The sequence below is a fragment of the Grampus griseus genome, assembly GCF_964374135.1.
Source record: "Grampus griseus genome assembly, chromosome: 5".
NCBI classification, from domain to species: domain Eukaryota; kingdom Metazoa; phylum Chordata; class Mammalia; order Artiodactyla; family Delphinidae; genus Grampus; species Grampus griseus.
This window is the reverse complement of record NC_138998.1, coordinates 141,824,500-141,840,816: the sequence shown is the minus strand read 5'-3', so window position 1 is coordinate 141,840,816 and position 16,317 is coordinate 141,824,500. Positions and strand designations below refer to the sequence as shown.

Genomic DNA, 16,317 nt, shown 5'->3' with positions numbered 1-16,317 from the left:
ATGCCACACGGTGCGGCCAAAAGAAAAAAAAACCTCAAACACTTCTGCTCTACAAAGACACAGTCAAGAGAATGAGAAGACAAGCCACAGGCTGAGAAAAACAATTGCAGAAGAGATATCTGAGAAAAGGCTGTTACCCAAAACATACAAACAATTCTCAAAACGTAACAAAAAGAAAATGAACAGATTTTCAAACAGATCAAAAGATCTGGAAAGACACTTCATCAAAGAAGATATACAGATGGCAAACAAGTATATGAAAAGATGCTCCACGTCATAACATCATTAGGAGAGGGAAAATCAAATAAGCTACCACCCAGCACCTATTAGTGTGGCCAAAATCCCACACCCTGACAACACCCAATGCTGGGGAGGACGTGAAGGCCTCGTTCATTGCTGGTGGGAATGCAAAATGGTGCAGCCACTGGGGAAGGCTGACTGGTGGTCTCTTGCAAACTAAACACACTCTCACCATGCAATTCAGCAGCTGTGCTCCTGGGTATTCACCCAAAGGAGCTAAAAACTTACGTCCACACAAAAACCTGCACACACGTGTTTACATCAGCTTTTTTCATAATTGCCAAAACTTGGAAGCAACCAACACGTCACTCAGTAGGCACACGGATAAACTGTGGTCCATTCAGACAATGGTGTATCATTACAACGTTAGAAAGAAATGAGCTATCGAGTCAAGAAAAGCCACGCAGGAAACTTAAATGCATAGACTAAGTGAAAGAAGCCAACCTGAAAGGCTTCACACTATATGATTCCAACCATAGGACACCCCGGAAAAGGCACAACTACGGAGACAGTAAAAAGATCAGTGGCTGCCAGGGGTGGGAAGACGGGAGGGATGCACAGGTGGGGCCCAGATTTCTGGAGCAAACTAGTCTGCACGATACTACAGTGGTGAGTAAGCGTCATCTCACGTCTGTCTAAACCCGTGGGACGCACACACCAAGAGTGAGCCCCACGTAACCTGTGGACTCAGGGTGATGGCGACGCATCCGTGCAGGCCCATCGACTGTAACAGACGCGCCATTTGGTGGGGATGCTGACAACGGGTGAGGCTGTGTGTGGGGCGAGGTGGGGGAAGGTATGGGAACTCTCTGTACTTTCCAGTCAACTCTTCTTTGAACCTAAGGCTGCTCTAAAGAGTAAAGTTTATCTAAAACAAACCCAAAAACGTGTTATCAAGGAAGTCTTGCAGGAATAGGAAGCTGTGGAAGGGCAGGTGTCGTCCAGCTCCGCTGGACGGCCTGCAGCTGAGGTGAGGGCGGCACGGGGCCTCCGAGTAAACCCCACGCGGGTCAGCGAGCCTCACACGCATGCACACGTGGGCGTGCGCACACACAGGCCACAGACCGTGAGCTGTGGCAAGTCCTCTGCAGAGGGGCCCTGGGGCAGGGAGCTGAGGGCCGAGGGGGCTGGCGATACAGACGGGGGGCCAGGCTTTCCAGGTGGAAGGGCCTGCAGGGGCAGTGAAGAGGTGCCCACGAAGGGGCCCAATCAGACAGGGGAAAGGGCAGGGACGGTGGGGTCCAGGAGGGCCACAGGCAGATGACCAGCCCTGTCCCCGCGGTGCCCGTGGTGCCCGCAGGAGGAGGCCACCCAGCCAGGCCTGGTCAACCCTGGAAGCCTGCACCAGACCCAAGGACGGCTCTGCAGCGCCCCCGGCAGCCTGGTCCCCACCAAGGAGCCTCCAGGTACCCACACGCCCCGGCTGTCCTTGAGCTCCCCAGGCCCATCCCCGTCGGGCCTGCTGCTCACTCTGCCACCTGCTCACTCTGCCTCTGGTCCTTGCTGAGATGGTGCCTGTCCCTTCCCTGACCACCCTCCTGCCCGGCGGGTCCCCCGATACCCTCAGGCCCCTGGCTCACCTGCTCGCGGACCCGCCATCCCCCAGCCCGGGCCCCGGGAGTGCAGGGTCGTGTCCCCGTCCCCTCCCCCCCACCCCCAGCTCTGCGACGCTGCTGGCAAGAAGCAGGCGCTCAATCCTCGTCAAGTGAATTCGTGCCTGGACTCCCTCTGGCTCTGGGCTGCTGGGGCCCCTCTCGGGCTTTGGAACGTTTCAGACATTTCCAGAGCCAGGTTCTCTGCCGGTCCTTCTGCCTGACGCAGGCCCCCCCTTCGGGGACCCCCACCCAGGACTGGCGCCGGGGTTAAGCGGGCAGATGCAATGCCGACAGGACGGCGTGTTGGCTGCCACCGGACTTCACCCCGCGGCGGCCCTCCTGGACCGGGCGACCAGGCGTTTCGTGTGGCAAAGTCCAGGGTGGACAACAGGGAACTGCGAGGTGACACCGAGTGACTACACATTCTCTGGGGACTTCCTCGTGAGTCTGCCCTTCGCTCTCCAGCCGCCTGCCCTCTGGCCGGGTCCCAGCAGGTGGCAGCAGAGGAGGTGGAATCCAGGCAGCCTGCTCCCTGTGGGTCTCCACCCCTCGGGCACTGATGCCCCACTGCCCCTGAGACTGCCCCCGCCCCGCGCCTGTGAGATAAACGCAAGCAAGCGGGGCTCCAGGTGGCCTCGCAGTGACACCTCTCGGGCCACTGAAGCCCACTCTGCTCTGTGGGCACATTCCCTGGCATTTCCAGAAGCGATGAATCAAATGCAGAGCAGAATGACTCATCAACACCAATTCTAGACGAACCGCTGATCTAAACACAGAGGCGAAACGACCGTTAACACGAGGATGACACAGGAAAATGCCCTCATTCCTGCGGGAAGCAGTTTTCTTCCACAGAAAGACAGAAAAACACAAACGGTGAAGGGTGATCAACAGGCCAACATTAAATCAGGAGGATCTGCTCATCAAGACCACTCGGAACGAAAAGACAAAGTGGGAGAAAACACGTGCGACCCACTGAACTGACGAAGGACCTACAACCAGAGCACAAAGCAGCTCCAATCACGAAACACGGACAGACAACCGAGAGCGGACGGCCCGAAACTCCAACAGACGCTTTGCCAAAGAGGGTCCCCAAAGGGCCAGGAAATAAACAGAGAGGAGATGGGGCCTCAGCGGACACGAGGGAGAGGCCGGAGAAAACCACGGGAACACCTTCCACAGCCACCGAGGTGGCAGGAATGAAAACAGAAGATCCAACAGACCCCAGGGCCAGATACCCGTACCCTGGGCGAGGCACACGGGAGCTGAACACACCACACCACCCCCGGAGCCCAGGGGCCACCCCCGGAGCCCAGGGGCCACGCTCACGGGACACGGACGGCCAGGGGAGAACCCTCCAGAAACGTTGCTGTAAAAGAAAGTCACGCGGCCAGGACACACACCATCGCCTGGGCATGCCCCTGGTGCCGAGCGGACCTGGGCTGGTGATGCTGTGGTCTTTGGATCCAGGTGGCAGGTCATTCCATGAAAGCTCACCGAGGTGCACACCTGTGATTTTGCCTTCTTCCACGTGCACGTGCATGTACACACACACACACACACACACAAATCTGTACAAAATGTTTCAGTGAACAGACTTCTTAGGATGAGCTGTTAACCTCACCTCTGATGGGCCCTGCAAGGCTCTCTTGAGCAAGGACGATGCTGGCCAGTGTGGCTGGTGCCTGCAGGTGTGCCTCAGGGGCTTGTGTCCCATGGGACCCAGCGTCGTGGGAGGAGGACAGGCCACCAGAGAACAGAGTTGCCGTGCAGTGCAGGGAAGACTGGCAGACGTGAGATACCCAGGGAGCTAAGCGGATCAGGTGGGCGTGGTCTCAGGCTCTACGGCTCCTTCCACAGGCCCGGCCCTCCCCGAGCTCCCTCAGACCCTGGAAAACTGCTAGAGGCGTGTCCGTCGGTGGGGCAGGGTGAGGGGCAGCGTGGGCGACCTGTGACTGCACTCCACCCCCAGGCCACCAGGACACAGCTCAGCGTGGACTGGACCCAACTGAACAGCCCGCTGCGTCGGCCCCGGCAGCTTTCTCAGGACCAGATGACGTGGCGGCTCCGAGCACCCGGGGCGCCACGCTGGGTCACGGAGGACAGGCCAGCGGGGCTGCGCTGTGACGGGCGAAGCCCCCCGCGAGCCGTCCCAGGACAGAAGCCACACGCCCACAGAAAGGCGCCAGCCAGCCTGCCGGCTCACGCTTCATCGCTCCTCCCGCACGGCCCACGCCCCCTCCCGGGGCCTGGGCCCACCTGCAGGTCCACACAGACTGAGCTCCTGCACCCTCCCTTCCTGAAACAAGGAGACCTGAGCCTAAGGTACGGAGCCTCGTGTGTGACCCTCACCTGCTGGGCTCAGGGGGCCTGGAACAGAACTGCCCATGTCTGTTTCGGAAAGAAGTTTCCTCTCCCCAAAGGGCCTGCCTGCTCTAAAAAGCTGCGGACTGTTCTAATTAATACGTGCCCACTCCAGGTTAGAGAAGCTTTAATTGTCGATGAGGTGGTATTCTGGTTTCCTGATTATTAGATTTACAAACTTAAAGATTGTTTCCTTCCAAATACTGAGTGAGGTGCTCTGACGCGGGCCCGGCCTAGGACTGCCGTCCTCTCTCGCCCTCCTGCTGGCGCAGAAAGGCAGACTTGACCTCAAGCTGGAAGCTGCACACGAGGCCAGGTGCCAGCGCCCCTCAGACGGTGGGCCCTGCCGCCCCGGCCTCACTCCTTGAGAGGGAGTCTACCCCTGACCCCGAGCGTATCGCGAGCGCCCTCCTTACAAAGAAAATGCCTGCAGGTTTAAGCGAAGAAATCAATTCCTGCGCGGTTCCAAGCTGACAGGCGAGCAGCCCCGCGCCGAGGGCCTCACTTGCTGGCGAGTTCCAGCACCTTGCTCACCATGGCCCCGAGCCCGTCGTGAATGTGGTGGAAGGCCGTGTCACACATGAAGGCCGGGGTCGTGACCACCTTGTTCTTCCGGTCCACGTGAGCCTCGTGCACACAGGTTACGGAAGAACACTGCACAGCTGGAGCAGACGGCGCCGCGTGGCGTCAGGCGCCGCCCACCCTCCCAGACGCGCGCCCCACCCCCACCCCCTCCCAGACGCGCGCCCCACCCCCACCCCAGCGCCACCCGGAAGACAGCTGGAGCAGACGGCGCGTGGCGTCAGGCACCGCCCACCCCTCCCAGACGCGCACCCCACCCCCACCCCCTCCCAGACGCGCACCCCACCCCCACCCCAGCGCCACCTGGAAGGGGTTTTCTGCACCCCCTGCGCTACTTGAACTGAAAACCCTGGAACCTGACCCCACGGGCTGCTTCCTAACACACGTCCCAGCAGGGGGCCTCACGGGACCCATGGCTGCAGACGTGGGCCTGACGCCCGAGCACCAGCCGGGACCCCGGGGCCACCCTGAAGGCAGCGCAGCACTGCCATCCTTCGCGTCGAGAGACTGCATTAGAGGCTTGTCCGAACGCCCGCTGTGAGCACGGGGCAACCGGACCCGGGCCCCAGCCTCAGCACAGAGGCGCCTCACCTCCTCCCTGAGACCTGCTTCCTGAGCCAACGCCAAGCCCCAGGTCCGGGGCTGGCCGCTCTGTGCTGGAAGGGGAGGGACATTCACGCCTGAAACTGCCTGCAAGTAGAGACACACCGAGGAGCGCGCCGCGGCCAGGACAGACGCCCGGAGGGTAACGGGCTGGTCTCCTGCGCCTCCTGGGGCCCCGCGCCGCTCTGCTGCTGACTCCGGCCCCCATGGAGACCCTCGGGTCCAGGCGCAGAGCTGGAAGGCGGGTAGCCTGTGGTCTGAGGCTCTCTACAGCCGCAGCGCACCCTGGTGACCTCAGGACACAGAGGACCCGCTTGCAGGAAGAATGGGGGCGACAAGGCTGCCGGGGGTGGCCCTCCGTCTGGTTCACCCAGGGGACTGCCACCAGATGAGGACAAGCAGCCCTCGCGCCTTCCACCCCGGCCTTTGGCCCGGCACCGGGTCCTCACTCTCCCTCCGCCACAGGCAGCGCCCTACCCCCCCGCCGCGAGCCACGGCCGTCTCCTCACCCGACCCACCGAGCCCCCCGCCTGGGGTGTGCTGAGCTCAGCCAGCGTCACTGCGGGGACTTGGGAACGTGACCACTGCACGGCGGAGGGGTCACAGCCTCGGGTGCTACGCCCCTCCACGCACATGCCCTGGTCGCCCCGGCTGTGCAGCACCCCAGGGTGGCCCCGAGGGGCCAGAGGGCGGTTTCCCACATCGCCCCCGCTGCTGGAAGGATATGGTCACTCCTGTCACGCAGTGCTTGGCACCCAGGGCTTTGATGACCTGCGCGGTCCCAGCGTGCGGCCACCTGCCGCCTTCCTCCTGCTCGTGGCCCACGGTGACCTCGACGCTTCTGAGCACTTTGGCCGCGAGGACGGGAGCGATGCAGCACAAGCTGAAAGGCGAGGAAAGGAGGATCAGCTCAGGGCTGTGAATGTGGCCGCCAGGCCGGGGGCCCAGCAAGTTATGCTTAGAGAATGCGGTCAGCCTCAGAAAAGGGCACAGACACCAATGCCATGGGGACGGAACACCCAGTGCCAGAGCCTCTGCCAGCTCCGCGGGCTGGAGCCTGCCCCTGCCCCTGGGCTGCCCGTGGCAGTTGTGACCAGTGGAGCATGGGGCGGCCTCCAGGCACCCGGCGTCAGGCTGGAGAGCGGCGGAGGGCAGCCAGCTGAGCCCCGGCTGCCAGACACGCACAGGCACCTGACACGGTGCCCAGGGTGCAAAGGTCCACCCGGAGAGAAGGCCACAGACGGCGGCGCTGTCTTCGGCCCAAGCTTTAGGGTGGTTTGTCGCACAGCAACTGAGAAGCCCAGCTGTACTGACCGGCTGAGACCCATCCCCTTCTCTGGAGGGGACGCAGGGGGCTGGGGGACACGGTCCAAGCAGCAGCCTCGCCTGACCTGCCGGTGCGGAGCCAGGGGCCCTGTCCTGGCGGCGTGCCAAACCCTCCCCAGGTCCCCGTGAGCAGGCTGCCCGGAGGCGTCCAAGCCCTGCAGGTCCATGCCGGACGCCTGCCCTCGGGGCTCCTCCGAGGTCCTGCTCTTCACCGGGGGCCCCACCCGGCAACTCCTGGGCCCCTGGATCAGCCAACATGGAGGCCCCCAGCAGCCAGGGCGTCACCAGGGCCCTGCCCCCCGCGAGAACATGCGTGACGCCTGCCACAGCTGCTCCAGCCGGGCCGGTCCCCCTCCCCTGGGGTCCACACCCCTCTGGCTGCGCCCACCACCCCGTCTGCTCAACTGGTCCTCTGAGCTGACCGCAACACAACGTGGTGAGAACACACCTACACGCTCGTTCAGTGCCGAGACAACTGCCACAACTCCTGTTCAGGGACCACGAGACAAACCCCCTCAGCCCCGAGCAGGTGAGCGTCATCGCAACGGCCATCTCGGGAATCTGTCACGTCAGCAGGTCCCCAGGCACCCGACTCTGCGGGCGACGCCCGAGACGAAGGCTGGGCTGCCTGCCCGTCCTTGGCCGGGGGCTACCGCACTGCGCGGAGGGAAGCACGGGCCCGGCAGCAGAGCCGGCTGGACCCCTCGCTCTGTCCGTGCTTCTGACGAGGTCAAGGAGCGACGGGCGGCCCGGAAGGGGGGCGCGAGGTGCCCCGACCCGGAAAGGGCGTTCTGCACGCGGCCAGACAGCGCTGCTGCTTTTAGAGACAGACGCGTAGCCTACCGCACGAGGGGCTGAACGGAGCTGCCCAGTGACACGGCAGCCGGTACAGGACCGTGTCACCGTCCCGCACCCTCCACCCCAGGGTGACCTGGGTTCTTCTCCAGCTCAGCTGAGAGGCGCCTGTTCACTCAAGTGGACAGGGTGCCTGCCGTGAGGTGGCCAATCTGCTGGGCTTCTGTCCCGTTTGTCGTGCTGACTTTTTAGAGAAAGGGAGCTGGGTCCCCGCCCCGGGCGCTCGCCCCCACACACCGGTGCTGCCCCAGCGGGTCCCCAGGAGGTGATAGGCTGGGCGCTGCGAGGGCAGGTATGCCCCTGGGCTACGGCCGCTGGTGGGGGTGCCTGCAACGCTGAGTGGGCAGGGCCTCCAGGGAGTGGCCACAGGTCTGGGAAGGACGCTGCCCCTGGGGGACTGTCCTCTGCAGCCTCTGTGCCCCGTTCAGACCCAATGCTCTAACACCCTCATTCTTCTCCAGTTTCCAACGGGAGGCAGCGAGCAGCCATGTGATGGAAAGCCCGGCAGATTTTGTTCTTAGTGCATCTGTGCACCGCTGTGCTCCTGGGAGGACTTCCCCAGCCAGGGATGACTCCAAAGCGTGCGACCCACACGCCCCAGCACCAGCGCCGTGCGCCGACGCCCGTGGTAAAGCAGCACCGAGGGCCCCCCCCGCCCCAGGACGCTCGTGGGACGGGCAGCCTGACAAGCAGGTCTGACGGTGGGGTCGCCGCCACTCGTCCGCAAGTGCCTCCTGGTGTGGGTTACGACTGGCCTCGCCCGTCTGCCAGGCCGAGGACCCCGGGCCAGGCTGTGAGCAGTGGCTGGGCCCGTGAATGTGGGCCCAGTGTGTGGCCACCGCAGGATCCGGTCCCCAAGGAAGGGCAGCTGAGAGCGACAGGGGTCGGGAATGGTGCTCACGGCAGCCGTGGCATGAGGAAGGACAGGGGCCAGCTAGCTGAGGGGTGCTCCAAGCCAGGACGGGAAGGCGGAGGCCAGGCATGGGGAGAGGACTGGCAAAGGCTGGGGGCCACAGAAGGACTTGGGAACCTTCTAGACCCTGAGAGGATCATCCCCTCCCCTCCTAAGTCATCAGGAGAAATTAACGAAACCACACGACCACAGAATTTTCAGAGCAGGAAGGCGCCTGTGAGATCACACGAAACCCCCTCAGTTATAACAAGAAAAGGGGCTGAGGGTCTCCAAGACCACACAGCTCCAGGCGCCAGCTCCTGGCTGTGAGCCACGGCCTCGGCCACCGCCCTCCCTCCACCACTGCCGGGCCCGCTGGGCCACACGTACCCGATGGGCTTCCCGGCCTGGTGGAACTCCTTCAGGACGCGTTCCACGTCTTTATTCACCTTGCAGTCGCCCCCGTCTACGGCGAACGTGCTCCTGCCACGAGAAGAGGCTTCCTTAGACCGCAGGGCTCAACACCTGCCTGCCTGGGGAGCCCCAGCCCCACTCCCCACCCCCCGGGATCCTGCGTGCTCCACGAACTTCTCAGCAACTGCAGAAAGTGACACGTGTGTGCAAGTATGTGTGCACGGCCTTTCACGTAATTACACGTACACATGTGTATTTTTTTCTATTTTTTGAAACATAAAGCAGCGTGGGAGGTTAAAGGCAGGGAGGCCAGCAGAGGTGAAGGGGAAGCTGACACGCAGGCACTCGGGCCGTGAGCTCGGCCCACCCAGGAACAGCAGGACGTGCCATTGGCCCCAAACCAGCGACAGATGCTGCCCTTCACTAACAAGGAAGAGAAACCCAAACCAAACAAGAGGCCGTCTCTTTCACCACAGCAGGACCGCGGGGGGGTCTGGAACGGCCTCCCTCCCGGTCGGTGGGCTCACACCAGTACTGTCTCTTTGGAAGGCAAACTCAGACCCATCAAATTTCAAAGGCCACGCCTCTCAGCCAGGAGCCCCATCCTGGGCTTCCTCCGCCTCGTTCACGGGGTTGACGCCTCTGCCCCGGGCACCCCGTGCGTCGCGCGCACGACGGGACAACCTGTGCGTGTGAGGGATGCCGGCTACCCTGAAGCGGTTTCTCAGGTTACATACTTTAAACACTTGTACGTCAGCCGTACCTCCAAAAGGTGTAAGACAAAAGAGAGAACGGGAAGTCCGGGAGTCCCGTCAGCACTGGGTCGCCTACACAACGGGATCTGTGTGTGCGGCTGCCAGACGTTTAAGGGACAAGCCTCAGCGTTAAGTGAAAGACGCCAAGTGCAGAACGAGAGGCTACCATCTGGTTGGATTTTTAACGCAGACATATACGTGACTCTCTCGGAAAATGAAAAGCTGGCAGCATTGCCACAGGTGATCCTGGGGTCCCAAGCAGGAAGAACTGGGCTTCCACAGTGAATGTGTCATACAGACCTCGCCTGCTGCCCCCTGTGCGCCGCACAGACCGCTGATGAGCCGGCCTTTCCTCTGGAAAGGTCAGAAAGACTGGGACCAGCGGCCAGAAATCCCAGCTTCCCCCAGGGGTCTGGGAGGCCACAGACACGGATGCTGACCCAAGGCCCTGCTTCCTTGTACACCGAGACGCACCACCACTAAGTCACCCGAGGCAGGGTGTCAGCCACGCCAGGGACATAACCCCAACGCACCCTCAAGCTACCCTCACACCAGGTGAGGTCTAAGGGCTGAGAGAAGGCACAGGGTCTGTGAATCCAGCTCATCTTTCAGAGAAAGAAACCCGGTCCCGTAAGAAGGACAAGGCCAGCCGACGCAGACTGTGATCCGCCATCTCCCACCAGGGGGCTCAGGAGGATGGCGATGCAGGGAAAGCACTCCCAGGCTGGCTCTGGGAGAGGGAGTGGACACGAGGCAGGGCAGGGGTCCAGGCGGGAGGAAGGACTGTGGGAAAACCGGTGGGAACGTGGAGAAAAGAGGTGCTCTGGTGACGGCTGCAAGCAGAAAGGAGCCTCAAGATGTCAGGACGCGGAAGGACCAAGTGCAGAGGTGGACCTCAGGGAACGTAACCGCCTCTGCCCCCGCTCCTGGGTGCACGGCGCCCGGACAGACAGAGCGCCAGCTGGGAGGCCCTCGCGCTGCTGCGGGAACCTCAATGACCAAGCGGTCAACTGACCAAAACGCACGTAGTCCAGGCTGTGACGCATGCTGCCCCGTGTTTAAAGCCCCAAAGCCGCGGGGCGCAGCTGCTGGGTGCTTTCCTGCAGTCCTCGAGCCCCCTCCGTCACGGGAGCAGCAGCCCCGCGCCACGTCGGAAGGGACGTGCTAGGCCAGCAAGGCCAGCGCAAGAGAATTTCCATGAAACGCGGAGAAGAAAGAAAGGAACGAGAGAACAAAAAGAGAACCTGAAACCCAAAGTACATCACAGCTGCGGTGTGACGGCCTCCTAGGCTTGAGGTCCAGTTACCGTGGCAACAACCCAAACAGCAAAAAAAAGATCTCCCTTCCTCTGGTCAGGACTATCCTCCCAACGGCCCAACCAGAAAGGCACTTTTCCGCGCTGCAAGGTCCACAGGAGAGCAGGTGTCTGCAGGGAACACGTACACGGATGGGTTCTGATGTGACGAGACCCTAGCACCACACCTGGCTGGCCAGGTCCCAGGAGCCTCCTCCCACCAGGGTTCCCTGTCATGGGGCAGCTGCGTCGTCGCTGGGCCAGACCCCCCAAGAGCTGCTCCCATCACCACCGCATCCCCGTCTAACAGTCCAGGGGAAAAGCAGGAGAGCCCCGAGCCGAAACACGTACAGGTTTTTGGCGGCTCCGAAACCCCCGGGGAAGACGGCCGCGTCGTGGTTAGCAGCGCTGAGTTTGGCCAGGTCGGTGATCTTGCCGCGGGCGATCCTCGCGGACTCAGTCAGAACATTCCTGGGGAAGAGCAGAGAGAGGCCCCCAGCAGGTTCAGTGTGTGGACAGACGGGAGAACGGGGCAGGAAGGAGCCTCCACGAGACAAGAGGACCTGTTCTCCCGGCTCACAGGCGGTGCGGGTTGCTCCCCAGAAAAGGCGCCACAGCGACAGTGACCACAGCCGGTCTGTGTTCGAAACGTCCCCTGGAGCCCTTTCAGATGGGCGCTTCCGAACCACCACGCCTAGTCACCCGGACTCCTGTGTCAGGCAGGGCCACCAGGGAGCCTTTGGCGCTGGGAACGGACGGTGATGGAACCGCGGGGGCAGCGTTAAGAAGCAACTCTGAGGGACGAGTGAGGCAGCCCCGGACCGGCCGCAGAGGGAGCTCCTCCCAGTCCCGGCTGCGCGGCCCAGGGCCTGGGTCCTGACTGGGCCGCAGCCCCAGGAGACGGCACCGCGGCTCCTTCCCACCGCCCCGTCTCTCACTGTCTGCACCCGCTGGAGGGCACCTGGGAACCACAGCCCCCAGGGGCCATCGCCCTGCAGTCTGGGCCAGGCCGGAGCGGGGAGGTGGGTCTCAGCGGATGTGAGGCCAGGGCCGCACTCCCCTCGGGAACAGAAATGCTGGTGGGAGCTGCTCACAGATACGTGGGTCCAAACGGGTGGACGAGGGTTGAGACCAAATGAACGCACGGGCATTCGGCGAGAACGAAGGCGCGAGGAGCTCACTCAGGGGGAACCTTCCTCCACGGCTCCAACAGTGCTGGACGGCGAGGGACGTCCTGGGGTCCGGCACAGCGTCAGGACCACTGCTGCCAGGTCCCCTTAAACGCGGACTCGGCTCCCAGCTAAGACGAAGCAACCGCGCGCACGTTCTTGGGGAGTTTCAACCTGTGCACGTTCAAGGACAACGAGGAGGGGCCCGTACCTGGTTTCGCCCTCAGAAGGCTGCCCCTTGGTGTGGTCAATCACGTGCATCTGAGGGATGTCAGGAGCGAAGATCTGGACCTCGGCCCCCGCACGGCTCAGGTGAACCAGTATCCTGCACAGGAGGGAATCAGACCAGACATGTGCCTGGCCCAGCTTTACCTGCCACCGGGTGTTTAAAAACTGTTTTAGGTGACTGACAGGTATACACTTCTCACATAGGTTAACAACCTCCTTGCTTTGCAAAAAGTCACGACTGGCTTGCTAACGACCCCAATGCCCTCTATTTGAGTTCGCTGTCACTGAACTGGCCTGTGGAGACCAGCTAGCCGCCCCCAAGCTCCCTTTACAAACCAGGCCGTAGGGACGGGTGACCCGGCAACTGTCACAGCCTAGATGTCTGCATTCCCAGGCTCCTTCTGGGTGTTCTTCCTCCCATGGGCCAATCCACAATGGCCTCGAGGGGTTGAGGAGGGCTTTTAGTCTCCAAAGTAAGTTCAGCTCCTGGTCTCCCCAACCTTTCCCTCATGGGGAGGGGAGACACCCACGCAACCCTGGGGGCTGCTACTGATGCCAGCATCTACCAAGGGTTGCTCTGCGGCAGGTCCGAGTCCAAACACTGGCACGAAACCTGTCCCTGGCAGTGCTGTCACTACCCACTTCCAGAGAAAGAGGAGACACGAGACCCCAAGACAGATCACAGCTGTCCCCTGGTAGGGCTGGGACCCCTGGACTGGGGTTCAGCTCCTCGGAACCTCGCGGGCACTCGACCTACAACTCCTTGCTCTGCCCGGGAGGTTTCAAGCTGCTGGCTATTCCTCACCGCCTCCTCTCTCCTGCCCCACCCTGCTCAGCCCCCATCAGGAAACTCCCGGCCCTCTCCACCCACCAGCCCAGAACGCTCTAAAGTTCACTCTCTGTCCGGCCACCGCCAGCACCCGCTGGCCACGCCCAGCGGCCACCCCCAGACACCAGCCTCAGGCTCCTCCGGGGACCAGCGAGGCCCCGCAATTGGGAGGGGTGTGTTCCCCAACCACCACCTAACTCTCCCCTTCAACTAACTCTGAACCTGACAACCCCTACGGTCCTGCTCACAGGAACTTTTTAAGTAAATCGATCAAAGGACAAACTACTCAGCAACAGCTGGCAGGCTACCCCAATGACATCGGTCTACGGCGAGGTCACCGCACAGCCCTTAAAAATCATGCTGTAAAGACGGAAAAGAGTGCTCTGATTTCCAACACGCAGGACCGTTTTATCCCAATGTGTACAACACGTGGGTGTGGAAAAACAGCAGAACAAATGTTAAGTGGTTAGCACTGTGTTTAGTATCACAGGTGATACTAAAAAGCTCATTTTATATCTCCCTGTACGTTACACGCATTGAGTTTAAACGTTGTCCTTCGCGCCGCCCTGAGTCTGGTCCAGCAGTCCTCTCTGCCTTCCTAACCAGCAGGAAGGCTTCTCCGAACGGTCCAGGAAAAGGGGGACCGCCCCTCCCGAGGGCGAGCCGCCCAGGGGCTTACGATGAGGCCTCGTGGAGCTCTGTCCCGTCGTAGACCCCGCATCCGGACAGCACCTGCAGGGATGGAGGGCCGGTCACGGGGGTCACGCGGTCCACCGGGCGGGCCGACCACCTCCCGCAGGGGGAGGGGCCGACCTGGAGGAGAGGGAGGTCAGCGCGAGGGAGGCGGTGGGGGGGCGGAGGGGCCGCCCGCGGGCACGGGGAGGGTGGGAAGGCCGACCTCGGCGCCCCGCCCGTCCGCTCACCACTGCGACCCTGGCCACGGGGCGCGGCGCGGAGGCGTGGAAGGCCGCGCGCGGGGACTGCGCCGCTCCGCCGAACGGCAGCGCACGCAGGCCGGGGCGCGGCGCGAAGGCGGCGGTCACCGCTAGCCTCGACGCCACCAGAGCCCGGAGGGCCGCCATCCTGCGCGAGGACACCGGGGTCGCAGGGTCACGGTGAGCGGAGCCGCGCCTGCGCACTGCCGCCGCCCGCCCGCGAGCGCGCCGGTGGGCGGGGCCGCGCCCGCGCAGTCGCCCGTGGCTCGCGCTCAACCCGGCAAGGGCTCCTGGTTCTGCAGCAGGTCCACGCGGCTTTGGGCACCGCCCCCGTCCCGCCCCGCGGCGGCGTCGCCGGGAGGCGCGCAGGGTCGCGGTTGCCGAGAAGCGCTGTGCTGAGATACGGTCTCTGGAGTTAACTTGTGTCGTCATGAGGCCTCAACGTGACTCCGCGACACCGAGTGGCCGGTGCCCAAGTGTCCAGTTCTCATCTGCGCCCCCCTTTCCCGGCCGCTGAGTCCAGGCCGGAGTGAGGCCCTCCCGCTGCAGCGGCCCGGCGCCCCTCCCCTCCTGCTCTTCGCCTTTCTGTTGACGTGGGTCCTTTTGTAACCCATCTGGTTGTGCAGAGGGAAGGCCAGATATGAGGCCAGGTCTTTGCAGAGAAAGAGGTTTATCACAGGAGGGCCACGCAAGAACGGGCGTAGAGGTGCGGTGCGAAGCTCAGATTTGTGTCCCCGGGGGCCGCTGAGGGGATATTTATCAGGAAGTAGGGAGCAAGAAGGGGAGGGGGGCTCGGATATGATTGGTGGAAAGTTAGTGTAAGTTTCAGTGTAAGTATCAAGAGCTTTCCTGCGCAGGCGCTGGGGCTGCTAGTTACGCCTCTGACCGGTCGCAGGTGCAAATTGGCGGTGCGGGGTGTAACATGCAGTGGGGTTTTGGCCCGTGACGTCTAAAGGTCACTATTGTAGTCCCTCCTCGTTCTAGCCCTTCAGTGTGCCTGCGCAACGCTCGGTCGGCGGGGCTGTCAGCAAGTTTGTTTCCCTGGTCCTCTGCAGGAGCTTGGTGTTCTCTATGTCATTTTGTTTCTACCTTGTAGATACTTGTAGCCTTGTAACTCACAGGTGGTGATTTCAGTCCATGCCTGTCTTTGGATCATTGCTCAGTCTTGAGGGATGAGGGGTGACTACCGCTCTAGCCGCTTTCTGCTAAGGGCGAAGGCCCAGCAGGGGCTTGAGGAATGAAACAGCTTGACGTCTAGCTGTACACATTCTAGGGTATTCAAACTGGACTGTTGGAGGTGTTGGTATGCCCCCAATTCAGGGTTGACACGACAGAGGAATAATCTGGTGGCCTGCAGTCTTTGAGAGACAAACTTGACATGAAAGTTAAGAACTATAGGCCCAACAGAAGAATCAGTAGCGCTGTGACTAAAGGAAGTGTCAGTGGATGGAGTAAACGGCCGACTTACCGAGGAGAAAGCCCTGTATAGAACCCCATGCCTCCGGGGCGCCATTACCAATGCTGTGTCACCAGCTGGCCTGTTGGTGTTATTTCCTTTACACTGGGTGGTATGTGGTATTTGTCCACATGCACCAGCAGGTGTTGCAGCCACACAGGCACCGCCTTGTTGTGCCAGGGGGTAACCGAAGGCTGTTCTGTTATCCGTTGCTACAGTGGCTATGGAACTCACCATGATCTTTGGTCAGTCTAACTAGAGGCTGGCGTTTTGGCCAGTTCCTCCACTGAGGCAGGTAGATTTTGGAGGGTGGCCTCGTGATAGGTACCCCCTTCCCCGTGGGGCTGCTCATCCTGGTGCTAAGCCTGTGCCCGTGATTATCAAGTCTGAGGCCGCCTTCCTTTTGTCTGCTCTCCTGGGGTGGACACGTTACCGACCCTCTTGAGTCGGGCACCAGTAAGTGTCCTTCTGCCCAGTGTCGCTCGCGCCAGGAGACAGAGACCAAGTTCAGTTGAGAAGCAAAGGAAAGCTTTGTCCTTTGACCGAAGAATGGAGAGATGGGTGCTTGCTCTACAGCACGGGGTCTCCCCTGGAAGGCCCGGGGGGGTGCTGCTTTATAGGGTTCTGGCAGAGGGAGGGCAGGCGGGTGCAGCACTTCTGCACACGGCTCACCCAGTCTGGCTGTCACGCAGAGCCGCTCTGCACTGGGAACGCTAATCCGAC

At 61.9% G+C, this 16,317-nt stretch overlaps 1 protein-coding gene across 2 annotated transcripts; it reads right to left on the bottom strand.

Annotated features, from left to right (window-relative positions):
* Window positions 1–4,348: 4,348 nt before the first annotated feature.
* On the bottom strand, window positions 4,349–14,339 carry GATD3 (glutamine amidotransferase class 1 domain containing 3). 2 transcript variants are annotated; one of them, XM_082655018.1, is made up of 7 exons: window positions 14,127–14,333; window positions 13,883–13,935; window positions 12,358–12,471; window positions 11,329–11,448; window positions 8,905–8,997; window positions 6,169–6,324; window positions 4,349–4,887 (listed from the first exon to the last, which is right to left on the bottom strand). In XM_082655018.1, exons 1-7 carry the CDS (start codon window positions 14,283–14,285, stop codon window positions 4,758–4,760), a joined length of 825 nt encoding a protein of 274 aa, XP_082511144.1. In that variant the 5' UTR covers window positions 14,286–14,333; the 3' UTR covers window positions 4,349–4,757. The 2 variants fall into 2 exon arrangements, with proteins under 2 accessions (XP_082511144.1, XP_082511145.1); XM_082655019.1 differs by lacking the exon at window positions 8,905–8,997 and having other exon boundaries at window positions 14,127–14,339.
* Window positions 14,340–16,317: the final 1,978 nt, after the last annotated feature.

Coding starts and splice junctions, on each gene's coding strand:
- GATD3 (XM_082655018.1), bottom strand. CDS start 14,285: ATGGCGGCCCTCCGGGCTCTGGTGGCGTCGAGGCTAGCGGTGACCGCC. Junction 12,472..13,882: donor GAGCTCCACGAGGCCTCATC/GTAAGCCCCTGG, acceptor CCTCCTGTGCAG/GATACTGGTTCACCTGAGCC. Junction 11,449..12,357: donor CCTTCTGAGGGCGAAACCAG/GTACGGGCCCCT, acceptor GCTCTTCCCCAG/GAATGTTCTGACTGAGTCCG.